The 14,472-nt window shown below is 41.5% G+C and overlaps 1 protein-coding gene across 8 annotated transcripts in view; it reads left to right on the top strand.

Annotated features, from left to right (window-relative positions):
* Window positions 1-14,472, top strand: part of PRKAG2 (protein kinase AMP-activated non-catalytic subunit gamma 2) — a 215,363-nt gene that overhangs the window by 177,750 nt on the left and 23,141 nt on the right. For all 8 annotated transcript variants that reach the window (XM_038128909.1, XM_038128911.1, XM_038128910.1 and 5 more), the window contains one exon: window positions 8,391-8,500. In XM_038128909.1, coding sequence (XP_037984837.1) covers window positions 8,391-8,500 — 110 coding nt within the window. The remainder of the gene's footprint in view (window positions 1-8,390; window positions 8,501-14,472) is intronic.

The raw sequence follows: 14,472 nt of genomic DNA, 5'->3' as shown, positions 1-14,472 counted from the left end.
ATTTTGAAACGTGCTGTGAGTGTAAGACTGCAACACAATCCAAATCTTTCATTGTTTCAAACAACTGTTTTTATCAGTTTTCTCTTACAAGTCCTAGGTACTGCTGGAATTTGAAGACATGTAGGTATCTAAACCTCAAAAGCAGAAAAATGGATCTTCTGAAGTATCGTCAAGAACTGATAACAGTTTTGTTCTAAGCAGGATGTGCTTTTGAAGACACTTGTCTCATTCCCTGTTTGGAACCTTTAAGGAAGGAGGTTGTACAGTGTCCTAAGGTTGCTTTGTTCTGTCTGACCAGCTTGTGGAATGCATTAATGGGTCTCCAGCACCTGTGGTGGTTTTTTTGTTTGCCTATTGTTTTGTTTAGGCAAACTGCCTTTTCTTCTCTGTTTCTGCTGTAGCAAATTAAGTTAATAACAAGGTACTTCTCTCTCAGTAGTGGTGGTGTTTAGTTACTCCATAATTTGCACTCTTCCAGTTGAGTGTTTCTTTCAGATTTTGGTATTTCCTGAAAAATTGTATTATCTCCAATCTACTTTTGAATTCAGTTTGAAGATACTGTGAAGTTATAAGTTTTGCCACCATGTCAAACTCTTACACATGTGACATGTGAATGCAAGTTCTTTAAAGTGTGGTCTGTTCCTCTTTTGAAGATCACTAAAGAGAATGTTGACTAAAATGAAATCTTGGTCCCCTGATACTCTGTTGTAATGGGAAGTATCAAACTACTGGTAAAAGCACCTCCAGGGTGAGTTGTGGAAAGGTAAAGTCCTGCAGTGTGAGCTTGCATGCCATTCTGTACTGCCTGATTTGCATGAGGTGGGCCTTGCAAATGTTCCAGCCTGGGGAAGAGTTTGAGCTGGAGTCCATGTCTTGTTAAGAGCACACACAGTTGTCATCCAGTCTTGCAAACCCACTGAACAAAAAGCATATTTCTAGCTTTGCTGCAGCTGGGATTGCTTGTTAGGCAGCTGCCATGGGGTGACTCTACTCTGTCTTCTCCTCATGCAGTGATATCCATGCTTGCTTTAAAATTAGTGTCTCAAGCATACTGTGATTTTTTTTAATATTATTTTTATTTTGTGTCTTCCTTCTCTTTCATCCAGTTGATCATTTTGTTCTGGGTAAAAGCTGGTTAGTCTAAACTGTTCCTGACACAGCCGTGTTGACTTCTTTCTTTGCTTTTGGTGAGCTGCCTTTGTAGGTGCTTACAAATACACTGGTTTTAATAACTTGCTTCAATACACTCCTGAGAATTCTGACTGGGTTTGAATTTGTTTGGTTTTCCTATAGACTGGTAGTATATCTTCACCTTCATGAACTTGCAGAGTCCAGGAATGGTTGCTTTTGGCTAGGATGACTCCTGTTTACACACATAATAACCTGCTGTCTCTGCATGAAGCAACTCCTTGTGACAAGGGGAGAAAACATCTCAATTACCTTGCTGATCCAAAGTGACTGAACAGTTGCACTGACTCTGGAGTTCAGCAAACACACTAAAATGTGTGAAAAATAAATAAAGGTAGATGCACTCAATGGTGGTGAGATAAACTCAATGGTTTTAAAGTGTCTTAAGCAGTTCTGAGTATAGCTCTTAAAGATGTGTTCTGGTTTCTTTTAGCTTGTTGCTGTTGTTAGAAGGATTATCCGTTGTCTGAAGACCTGAGCAACAAGACAGCACATTTACTTCTCTGTTCACTGTTATTTATCTGTTCATATACCTGTTCTCCTCTCTTATATTCTGTGCCTCTAGACCCTCTTCCTATTTGCAGGATGAGGTGCAGTTAGCAAGGGAAAGCTCGCTTACTCTATTGTTGTTCCTGTGTGCTCACACTTCCTTTTAAAGTACTTTTCCTCTGTCACATCATATATCCATGCTCTAATATACAACTGAATTAATCTTGGAACCCTGAAGAAGCTCCTGATACTGATCTCCAGATATATTTCCTATCACTTCTTTGTATCAGAGTTTCTTACATCTGTAAACTTGCTGTAATCTTTATCTGCCAGCTCAGGCATTCCTTTAGATGAGGGTGGGAAATGTTCAATCTGCAGCATCCATGCCCTATAGCCCGTGGCTGCATGAATAATGCTACTGTGTAACTTCAATGTGTGGTCTTCCAGATATTTTAAAACTCTTTGCAGTTCTCAGGAAGAAAAATAAAGTCTTGTTTATGTCTCTACATCCTTTCTTCCTGTTCCTTGCATTCAAAAGCCTTTCAACTTGTGGTGGAGTTGTCAACTTCTATCACTGTCATATTATTTCCTCTATATTGGACTGTAAACCTGTTTGTTTTTTCCCTTGTATAATTGGAAGTAGTACATTGCTAGCCTTGGCTGCCATCTCTGTGACAAAGTTTTGTCAAGCATGTTCTAAAACTTTTGGGGCTCTCCTGTGTAGAGCCAAGAGCTGGACCCTGATCCTTGGGGGTCCCTTCCAGGTCAGGATAGTCTCTGGTTCTGTGATTTATCTCCTGCCACATAGAATAGGTATTCTTGTGACCATCTCTTCTTGCTCTTTCTGTCTATTTTTTAACCACTTAGTCTTACCCTGTGGCTGATTACCTGGGCGGTTATTTTGGTGGTGTTTTTTTCTCTTTCTGAGATAAGTTTCCTCATGAATAAACAGAAATCAAATGATACAGCACAACGCTGCTTCTTTTCTCCCGTGCTTGCCCTTCTTAAACCATGTTAGTATTCTTTTCCTACCAAGTCTGACATTGATTCAGCTTCAGGTGTCTGGTTTCTTGTCCGCTGTTTCCAGTGTTCTTGGCTCTTCAGCAGACAGCTCAGCAGACTGAGCAATCATGCTCCCTTACTGTGTTATTCTGGACAAAATTGCAGTTTCTTGCACTTCTCTGCCAGCCTCTTGGTTCCCAAGCTTTTCACTGGATATACCATCTACATTTTAATTTGTGAAGCATTCAAACCTAGCTAAAAATCTGCTCAATATTTGTCTTGCAGAAGGTAGGCTGAAGTAAAGCTCTTGCTCATGACGACAGCAGCATCCTGTACACAGCAGTTACTGGATGAATCTGTTCCTGTCTGTCCCTTTGCTGAGGAATGCTGATCAAATGCTACCTGGACATTGGATTCCCAGAACATTATTCTTGAAACCCTGCTTTTCAGATGCCTCTATTTCCTTTAGAAGCTGTGTTCCAGGGTCTGGTGGTGAGGAATAGTTTATGGTTCCTTCTGAGTGGTGTCACTGTTGCTCTTGGGGTGGATGAACTGTATCCATTGTGGATGTTTTCTTCCAGGTCTGTGTTGTGTTAGTGACTTGTGCTGGAACTCCTACAATCTCCAGCACTGTGAAAGCTGTGTGGGAGGTTTTCAAGGATATTAAGGAACTCCTTCAGTAAATTCAGACCAGGAGTGATCAGAAACTTTAAAGCCGGTTTTGGTGACAGCTTTCAGATAAAACCACAGTCAGAAGAACAGTTTACAAGGTTAATGATGTCTTTTACCTGTTGTATTCTCTGCCAAGGGTTATCTGTAACAGGAGGGAGAGAAGGTAACTTGTCCTGGCTTATTGAAGTGATTGCTCACCCTGGTGTTTTCTGGCAGCACTTGGCACAGCTAAGCTGATCTTTGCTGTGAGTGCTGTCATTGTCCTGGGTAGCTTCTAGTGTAAGGAAAGGGCAGGAGATATATAAATATGTGTATGTATTTATATATACATGTAAGAATAGTATAGAGTACTTTGGCATAGCACCTTTCAATAAAGTTTATCAGTGTAATTACACTAATAAATTTGACTTAACGTATTGCTGTTGGATCAGCTCCATAGTAAACACTGTGATGAAAAAGTCTTTGGTCTTTAATATTTTCATTCTCTGGCATCTGAAATTCGATATTCAGCATATCATGTGACTTTTAAAATAGAAGTGTGTCTTGGAGTGTCCTGAAGTGCAGATATATATGTGTGCAGTAATAGAAAATAAAATGTGTTTTCCCATAACTAGGTTGTTTAATACAAGTGGGAACATCACAAAACTACATTTCTACTTCCCCATTTCCTTTTATCTATTGGACCTGGCTGAGGGCAGATGATTATGCCAATAGTAGGCAAGGTGAAAAGTAGTGCTGGGAGTGCTTAGAGCTCCTGCTGCTCTAAGAGAACTCTTAAGCTTTTCAAATTGTATAGTTTCCATACTGATTCTTATTAAAAAATCAGGCAGAATGATGTAATTACTGTGTATATTTGTGGTTTCTGTCTCCCTCCAAGCTGTTCACCAGGCTAGGCAGTTAGCTGAGTGTATATTTTACATACTGCTCTCTGCTGTTTTTTTCCTTACTTTTTAAAGGGCCTTTAAAATCTGGCCATTAATTTCATATGAAACTTTGAGAAGTCAGTTATACTAACAGTTGTTCAGGTTAATAAGAAGATTTAGGTTCATAAGTTTGAGTGCTTCAAATGATTGAGAGTTGCCAGAGATCCCAGCCCTCAATCTAGCCATGAGGACGGGTTTATGGAGAGCTGCTGTGGCATGGCTGTGGTGGAATTAACACTTTAAAGAAGGTGAGAGAACCCAGCCTCAGTGGAACCTGGGTCTTTCTGTCAAATTCTCCTGGAACCAAAGAGTGAACTTGAAATATGACTGGATACCAGGAGCATAACACAGCTGAAACAGAAAATATAGTGGGAAAGGTCCTGATGTTGTATTGTTGAGATCAGGAAGCACTTGTGGTCCAGGATCTTGTTGGATCCCAGTAAGAACACAGTCCAGAAATGCAGCCTGTGGCTTGCAATAGACACATCTAAGGAACTTTCTCTAGGTTTTTACGTTGCAGTATTTGGAAGCTTTTCCATGAGTGTTGATATTATATTCCTATTCTCCATCTGCAGGCACGTCTTTTTTTTGGTTTTTTCCCCTTCTTTTTTCTGCTTTTGAAGGCCTTGACATTCTGAGAGGAAAGCACCCTGCATGGTGGCAAAGGCATGAGTGGAGCTGAAGGATCTGTTCAGTAGATCTGAGGAAATGGCTTCAGCAATGCTGCAGAAGTTTCTGTGTCATTCATGAGTGTTCAGATGGTAGTTCTACCTTAGAGCTCTCTGAATAGAGAATTATGCTTTGTACTGAGTCCCACTGCAGTCTGAGTCAGTATTGATGAATAATTAATCTGTCCAAAAAAAAAGACAAAAACAAGAGCTATGATGGGTTTGTAAATAACGTCTACTGGCTGAAATAAAAAACAAAAGCCCATCTCATTTTGTAGTGAAGGGTGGGAGAAAGGAAGAAAGTAAAAATAGTTTTGGTGAATAAGACTGAGGAGCAGAGTGGCAAAAATACAAATAGATTGATTTTCTACTCTTTTGAAGGATCTCTAACAGTAGGAGCAAATAAAATGCCAATGCAGGGAATTTACTCTGTAAAAGTCTGTATGACAAGGTGCTCAACTTCAGTTGTTAAACTGTCTGACAGGGTTTATTTGTAACCTTCCAGATGACTTCTCTTTCTTTTCTATTAAAAATCACAAAAAACAGCACTGGGAGTTTGGATATTTTTACCTTCACATATGTCTTGAGGAGAGGGGTGCACATGGCCAATGTCCACTTGCAAAATAACTTCCAGATGAATCTTCAGGAGAAAAGCTTGCATCAGTGTGCACCCCACAAAAAATACACATTCAGCTACTTATTAGTGGATTCTTTCCTCCCTGATCCTGCTCTAGATTCAGATGCCTGCTGCTGGGAATCTGCTCTGTGAGCCAGCTGATTTGCAGAGGACGAGCTAGAGAGAGCTGAGGTTTGGCTGGAGGTAGTTCTGTGCTCACATCTCCTGCATGCTGGGCAGGTGATCTCAGGTGCAGATCAGAGATGCTGTGCAGAGACCGAGGAGGTTGTAAGTCAGGCCAGGAGGGATCTGTCTATCTCCATCCAAAGGAAGTACTGCTTGGCAGGTGCTGCAGAGGCTTCAGAATGAATGGGCAGCTATTGGGAAAGCAAGTAAGACTGGAACAAGAAACTAAGCAGGTGATAAAGTAGAAATAGCCTCATGGAGATGAGGGTGTTCTGATTTGATCACTTACATTTGCAGCACAGTGGTGCTTGGTTACAACCCAAAGCAGAGGAAGGGGAAAGAAACTGTAGGGAGAATTATGCCCTGTGCAGGAAAGATGGGTGTGAGTGCATCCCTGAGATGTGCTGAGCCTTGGGTTTGGGAGGCCTTTTTCTCCACTGAACAGCTGTGTATGTACATAATATATATATAATCCACAATACCTGTACAAAGAATTGGGCTGTGGCAGCTGTTGAGCGTTCCCAGGTAGCTGAAGGTGTTAGAAGATCTGAAATACCCTTTCCAACAGGCACTTGATGGAGTTGTGTAGGACATGAGAGTTACATCAGTGCTGCTGATGTTGTGCTTGTTTAGTTAGTAACTAATAAAGTGGGGCATTCTACTTACTTATGGTATAAGGATCTTCTGTAGAAATAAACCTCAGTTCCAGCTGGACAATTTGATCCTTGTCCAGATCCTGCTAGAGTTTCCTAGCTATTTACAAGGATGTTAACAGTGCTCACAGACGGCTATCTCATGCTTCTGAATATTTTTAATTGTCACTTTCCAGTTAAAATTAAAGGGAAGCAGTCCCTTTGTGGTGGCTCCCCTGAGCTGGAAGACAGCACAAGGTGTGATGTGATAATGTTTAACCATTCTCTTGCATCTGGGTGGGGATTGTTGAGGTCCAGGTGAAGTTGTGTTTGGGGGGTGGGAATGTGTGGTGAGTGAGAGGAGGGTTTATGGGCACACCTTCACTGTGCTGTTAAGAGTTCCTGGTTGTGGCTGCCATGAGCAGCCTCCCCTGATTGAATTGTCCTGGCTCACAGTTATTGTGCTTACCCTGATACATTTAAAAATTGGCAGTGAGTTGGCAGGACTCTGTGGAGCCATGATGGGCTCTGAGTGTGTTCATTTTTTTCAGCTGGTTGTTTTGTGGTTTATAGAATCATTTAGGTTGGAAAAAACCTCTTAAGATCATCAAGTCCAACTGTAACACCATGTTCACCATCCCATGTCTCCAAGTGCCACATCCACACAATTTTTTTACATATCCAGGGATGGTGATTCCACTTTTCTGGTGGAATTTGAGGTGTTCCTATGCTTTTTTCTACCTGTAGTATCTTAATTGTTTACGAACTTGAGATTGAAGTAAATAAGGGCTCTTGGGACTGCACTTAGGATTGCAGAAGCAACCATAACTTTCTAAAGACCAGACTTATTGATTATTCATGTAGTTATTTATTTATTTTAAGAGTAGTGGGAATAGGAAATGAATTACTTGCTCAGTGTGTAGAAGCTGCTGGATCCTGGAGCAGCCACTTGCAGGGGAAATCCAGCTTTGCTTCTGTAAATTTGGACTAAAAAGGCTGTGCTGAGCCATTTGGTGGAAATGACAAATAGTTTATCCAGAGCAAGATAACTGATTTTTGAGCAAATATAGCAAATGAGGATTTTGAGGTTTTAACTCCCTACTGTGAAGTTCTTTAATGGTCAATAGGTATTTCAAGGTTGGTTTTTTTTTTAATTTGTTGTCTTTTTTATTGTGCTCTTCAAAAGTGTAGTGTATGTTCAAGGTTCTGTGGAATTATTACAGGGTCTAATGGGTACTTTTCTGGTGTCGGGATTATCCTTGACCAAGTTCTAGGTACCTGCTTCTAAAAGGAAAGAATGGAGAGCCAAACTGCTTAAAAAAGAAAAAAAAAATAATGTACCTGAGCAGATCTGAGGGTTGTATGCAGATGCGTGTGAACAAATGCAAAGGAAATTTAAGGTAATATGGATGTCCTTGCTACAGACATGCAGCACTAAAACCATTCCAGCCACGTGGATCCTGGTTTTATAAACAAAGTGTTGGAGTTGTGATGCTCTGTGCAGCCTGAAGAGAATGGAGCTGATTACAGAACTTGCCTGCTGCCTCTTTAGGAAATAGAAAATTGCTGTGTGAAAAGTGAAACAGGTAGTGGTAAAGGTTCAAGAAATACTAATTTAAGGAGCTTGAGTCAGTGAAGCCCAACACTACTTAAGTTTCAAACTGTCTTCCTCTGTATATAAGAGTGTTGAGATGCATGTGCCAGAAGGTTGCTGTTAGGGGGGGAAAAAAAAAAAAAGAGGATTTTTAAGAGTGTAACTCTTCAGCATGGAAGTCCTTTCTCATCAAAGAAGAACAATGCATTTTGTCTTTGTTGCGTTTAATCTGAAAGGAAAGATGAGTCTGAAATGCCAAGTGCAAACCTGTGACTGTCTGTCCAGATCTCAAAGTGTGAATTCGAGTTTCGCTTTAGGGTTGTCCTTCTGTGCAACGTGTTCAGTTGGTTGGGCATGTTTTTTTACTACTCTTTTTTTAAAGGTTACCTAAATAAAACAACGCAATGTTTTTACTTGCAGCACTTGAAGAATCGGAAAGTGACATTTATGTGCGATTCATGAGGTCACACAAGTGTTATGACATTGTTCCAACAAGCTCTAAGCTTGTTGTTTTCGACACTACGCTACAAGTGAGTATTCTCCTTTCGGTCTGCCTTTGCTTGCAGTTCATTTTTATTTTTAAACGAGTGTTTCCTGAGTGTTAAATGAAATTTGATCTCTTGAAGGGAAGCACTGCCATCGTGCTGTGCTTTGACTGTACAAAGCTATATTGTTTCTACCGTGTCTTTCATGTTAATGCCAGAGGAGGAGTTGGGGGAAGACATCCTAGCAGAACAGAAAGCGGGGGGATGTAATCTGGTTTGCAGTTGAAATCTCTATCTAAAAACAAAGATTTCAGATGAGCCCAAATTTATATTGGCTTCTTCATGGTTACCTGAATCTTCATAAAGACATTTGGTGTAAGATCCTTGTGCCACAGCTAAGGAGTGCCCAGGTGCTGTGAGGCTGTTCCTGCTATACTGATAAGACAGTTTAGGACTCAAATGGATGGCTTAATTATGCAAATTATTGCATTCTCCAGAAAATTTTTGTTTTCAGCTTCTCATTTTGCATTTAATCAGTAAATCATCTGCTAGACTCTTGGCTCTGTCTGAAGAGTTTGTTTGCCAAAAGAAGGCATTAGCTGCCTGCTATAGAAACAGACTAAGCTGTTCTGCAGTGTGGTAGAAAGCTGTGGCTTTCTTTGTTTCCTGGATTTTGCAGTTGGTATTTTTTTGCTTGCTTTGGTTTTTTGCTGTTTCAGTGTGTTTTTCCTTGTAAAGATGCTCAAATTCTGACTTAACTAAGCCCACTTAGTAATTTTGGTCTGGAATGTACTACTCAGACTCAGTTTTCCACAGTCAGAGGCAGCTATGTAACAGATACTCAGTCCCAAAACATTCCCAGAACCATCTTGTGTATCAGATAATTGTATATAGTGCTGGATTGAGTGCTATGATCTGAAAGGTGGAAAATCTACATTGAATTTTTCACCACCTTACAGGGGGGAAAGTTCTGCAGTGTTTCCTTGCTTCTGCCTGAAAGAGGGGATGACTGTCAGCTCTTGAGTAAAAAATGTAGACATCTTTAACCTAAAAAATCAGATTTAGGATGGTGGGGTTCACTGTCACTCTCTCGGCTTTTCTCAAAGACTTTTGGCCTCCTTTTCATTCCAGAAGATATTTTTTCCTCACACTATGCTGGGAGTTGGCTTCTGCAGTGTGCATGACCCACAACCTGCACTGTCAGTGCTCACCTGGGTCAAAGGCCTGAGCCTGCTCACTGTTGCAGTTGGAGAGATGATTGTTCTTCATTCCATTTACCAGTTAATCTTAAGCCTATTGGGGCAGGCCACTGATTTCTTTTGGAGTCTCCAGTTCTCTTGATGAAGGCATCATGCCAGATACCAATTTTCATTGCTGGAGCTGTGCTGAGAAAATGCTATTAATGTCAAGAAGTGAGAGTTTCCTCTCCAGGGGGTGAGCCAGCGTGAGGTGACACCTGGGGAAACTCAGTGAGTGAGTGAGCCTTGGGAGTTTTCACCTTAAAGGAGAACAGGTAACTTACTGGTGATGGAAGAGCTCCCACCAGCGCTTCACCAAAATCCCTGTCTGATTTGGCACCCCTGGGGATTGTGGTGGATTACAGCTAGAGGAGAACAAAGTCTGTGATCGTGGAGTCATATTCTCAGTCTCCTTCTCCAGGTATTTGAGAGCAGTGGTGGTAGAAGGAAAGTCTGGAGTTGTTCATTCAGAGTCTATGTACAATAAATATAGACCAAATCTTGAGTTTGTATTGCTGGTGAGGAGCTTTTTTTTCCCCTCTAAACTGCATTTTTTTTTGACTTTGCATTATTACATTTAATCCACTCGCATCTTCCAACTTAGCAGGTTTGCAGAATTATTGAAGAAAACACAAAAAAGGGAGATCTTACCTGGCCTACACTGTTAGGAGGTCTTCTAAATACTTCTGTTCAGTATTTCTGTTTAGTTCTGTACCTGGCACCCTGTGTTCATGTGCCACCATCAGTGTCTTCAAAACACATGATGATCATTCAGTTTGATTGGTGTGGCTGGTGCACAAACAGCTTTTTTTTATTGGTCTAAAATAGCAGAATAAGTACACGATGGAGAATTAGCCCAATAAGGGTGGTCAAATCAAACTTCTAAACTGTTCCTTGCATTTAAATTTTTAATGTATAAATTTCTTGTTGTCCAGTACCTCAGGACTTTGTATCAGTTCATACTTTGAAAACACAGCTGTGAAACAGTGTCCATGAATCCTCTCAAATGGATTTTTGTCTTTCCTGGCTCTGTTTCTTTCCTACCCACATCAGTGTTTCACCTAATATAAAAACAAAGAAACACAAAACACCCACCAAAAAAAAAAAAAAAAACCAAACCAAAAAAACCTGATGCTTTGAAAATGTTCTCCAGTTATTTAAATTCAGGTTTTTAATAATATTAGAAAGAAAACACACAATTTGGGAGTTCACTTCTTGCCTCCCTTAATATAAGTTAGTAATCATCAGTGGAGGAAGAAGAAAAAATGGGGCTGGGTTGTGTTCTCATGGCATCCTTTGAAAGATTCCAGATTTTGGGTTTTTGTTTGGCAGCAGTATCCCGTCTCCCTCTGCTGGTCAGTGATCAAAGCACACATCACATGTTCCTACCCTGGAAAATTATTCCTGAGATACTTTGGGAGGTATTCTAAACCTGTTGTTAGTTGTGGGAAAATTGGAGATGATACCCTTATATAACAGGGCACCAGTCATACCACTGAAGCAACACTGATTCACAAAAGTAAATATTTAGTCTCAGTGTCTGTGAGGGAATTAGTATGAAATTTCAAAGGGAATCTTGTTTCAGCCCTAAGAGAGGGGATGGTGAGGTGCCCTTCCACTGGAAATAGAAGGAAGCCTTTAAATAGCAGAAATAGCAGCTGATGAGGAGCAGGAAAGGGCTGAGAGCCTCCTCAGCCCTGCTGTGTGTCAGTCAGGTGTGGGCAGCTTGGTTCCAGCAGCTCCCTGGGCTGGCTCAGCTCTGTGCTGGAGCGGGCAGAGCACAGCGTGGTGTGTCTCCTGTCACCTGCACGTGGCTGTCACGGCTGGGCTGTGCCTCTTGCACCTCTCCATCAGCTCCTGTGGTGCGGGAGAGCTGTGCTTCAGCGGGACAGCGTGCCCCTTGGCACCCCCATCCACACTAAATCAATGCAGTGTGCTGAGGCCAGCTAGCACAGCTCCGTTTGCCTCAGTGAGGTTTCACCTGGAGCTTCCCCAAAACAGGATCTGCCTCTGCTCTGCCTGCCTGGAGCAGTGCCTGGCCCATGCTGAGCCCTGGAAGTGGCAGATGTTGCCTGGGCAAATGCTTGCTGCCACAGCTTTCTTGATTTAGGCTGACAGTGGACTGTTCTTTCACCTTTTCAGTTTATTAATACTTATTTGCTCTTCATAAATATTTATGGAATAATATTGAGCTTCGTGGCTGTGCCTTTCCCTGCCTGTGACCCACGAGTGCTCCTTGTTTGTGCCAAGCTGCTGCCTTTGGCTTTTCCCAGGGAAGATACTGTCTTTGCTTGGCACACATGAAAGCAGTTTCATCAAGTCTGATCTGACCAGGAAGGGAGTCAGGAGACAATTAGATGTTATGAGCTTTCCTGTGAAGGCTGGAAATTTGACTCTGTGGATGATGGGGAAGTTGGGCAAGTTGCAACAGTGTACAGCTCACAGTGGATAAACTTTCTCATCTTTTGAACATCTCCTGAGACGTAAACAGGAGAATAAACCCTTCAAGGTTGCCCTTGAAGGGCTGCTCTAAGACTGTTCTTCTTCAATCCAGTTATGCTAAATATAAATGGATTGTCTTTTTGATAGGCTTCAGGAGATCACTGAGCTGGATTCAGATTTATTGGTAACCAGCTTGTGTCTTCAGCACAGCATGTGAGCACAGTCATTTGGTGTGTAGATGATCTGGGGGAAGGAGGGGACACCCAGGGCTGCCTTTCCTTTCTTTTTGTTGGTTTTGACCTGTGTCAGGTACACACAGTGACACAGCAATCTGATCTTTTCCTTTGATAGTAGACAAAACAGTTCCTGTATTAACTAAAAGATGAATGAAATTTAACACTTTGTTGGCATTCTGTCTGCCAGGTTACTTTGTCTAACATAATCTAATGTGATTTCAATTTTTCCTTGTTGCTGCATGCATCTGGTTTTTCTAGAGGCCAATGCATCCCCCCCACCCCATCCTGAACTGTATTAGCATTTTTTAAGGAAATGCCTCTTACCTAGCTTACAGCAATCTCTGGAGCTTAACTCCAAAAGCTTTCTTAAGGCCAGATTTTTGTCTGACCTTGAAAGAAATGTATTAATTTGTTGTGGCTTTGCCCAGACTACACAAAGATGAGGAGGATTAGCTTGTTTTCTAGCACAGAGCAATTAACCCTTGAAGAGGAGTGTAGAAGGTGAGTGTTAGATGGGGACTTCTCTGCTTTGTTTCAAGCAGCAATCTGTAGTCCCAAGAATGATCTGCTAGCAAATGTAGTGGCTGTGTCTTGTGGAGTTACAATAAGCTCTCTTTGGGTCAAAAGCTCTATCTAATCTTTGACTAAATCGTGTTCTTACCTGTTACAAGTAAATTTGGGTTTTAGTAATAAAACATATGTAGTTTTTGCTCACCATGACCTTGAAACTGTTTTTAAAGCATTTGTCCAGCGCTTCTTCGTAAACTAATAAAAATTCCACATGTTTATGTGGAAACAGTCATCAGAATAAGCTTCCAGAATCCTAGAGACTCTTTCTTTTTATTTCCTTCTGTATGCAGAAGAAATCTTTGCATGACTTGGTTAAATTATTTAACCTCTCTGTTTAATGAAATTACCTCAGTTGTTAATGAACCAGGTGTTGTTATCACCAGTGTAGGCTTTTGTCAGAACCTGTCACTTTAGTAAAGAGCTCAAATAATTTTCTACCACATAACTAAAAAAAAATATTTTTTACAATGTTCTGGAAACTTCTTTAGTAATTTGACAAGCTGGCAGTAAATATACCTTGTAACTTCTACAGAGCATGCAGTGGATTCAACACTAGAAGAATGGAAGAGGATTTATATTTCTCTTCCTTGGGCTGACTCTATTCAGTAAATGGATTTATTATTCTGATTCTCTCCAGGTCATTCTTGACTGGGGTGTTGCCTCTCTCCACGGTAATGAGAGAAATCAGGCTTCCAGGAATAATGTTCCAGGATGGTTTGCTCCCAGAACCACACAGCAGACTCTGGGTCTGCTGTCACACAGCCTTACAAAGGGACTGACTGACTGTTCCTTAGCTGCCTTTGAGGTTTCTCCCTGATGAAGCTGCTGCTGTCTGCATTTCTGAGGACTGTGAATACCCCTCCTTGCTTACCCTGCCCACAGAACTAAGAGAATCATCTAATTTAGCTTCTAACCAGCATGTGGGCTGAGGCAGTGGAGCAGCCACATAAAAGCTCCCTTCATTGAGATCAGGCTGGAATCAGGAGCATAATATGGGAAGACTGTTGTGTTTTTTCAGAGCTTCTCCTATTGCTGGTGTACAAGCATGGGATTTTAAATCCTGCAGCTCTCAAAATCAATAGGAAGCACTCATTTGTGGATATTGGAGGAATGATAGTGTCTCTTAAACAGAAACGTCTACACAGGTTGTAGGTGAGGTATTTGTGCTTGGCTGAGTGAAAGTTACATATAATTCTTCCTGCCTTCTCGGCCCCATCACCACTTTTTGGATAAGATTTTAATCAATGAAGGAATTTCTGTGCCCTTCCCCATGCAGCTGATCCCCCTGGCTCTGCCTGTCAGATTTATCTGGTGTTCCCTCTTGGCCCATTGTGGTGTGAAATCTGGCAGCAGAAAATTCCCGTTTGGGCACACTGGTACAGAGCATCAGTGCAGGACTTGGTTTGATGTTCCCTCTTGGCCCATTGTGGTGTGAAATCTGGCAGCTGAAAGCTCCAGTTTGGGCACACTGGTACAGAACATCAGTGCAGGACTTGGTTTGGTGCCTTTGGCTGGACTGGGACCTTTCCAT

The sequence above is a fragment of the Motacilla alba genome, chromosome 2 (assembly GCF_015832195.1).
Source record: "Motacilla alba alba isolate MOTALB_02 chromosome 2, Motacilla_alba_V1.0_pri, whole genome shotgun sequence".
Classification (NCBI taxonomy): Eukaryota; Metazoa; Chordata; class Aves; order Passeriformes; family Motacillidae; genus Motacilla; species Motacilla alba.
Note: the sequence above shows the minus strand (reverse complement) of the source record. Positions and strands in the feature narration are given on the sequence as shown.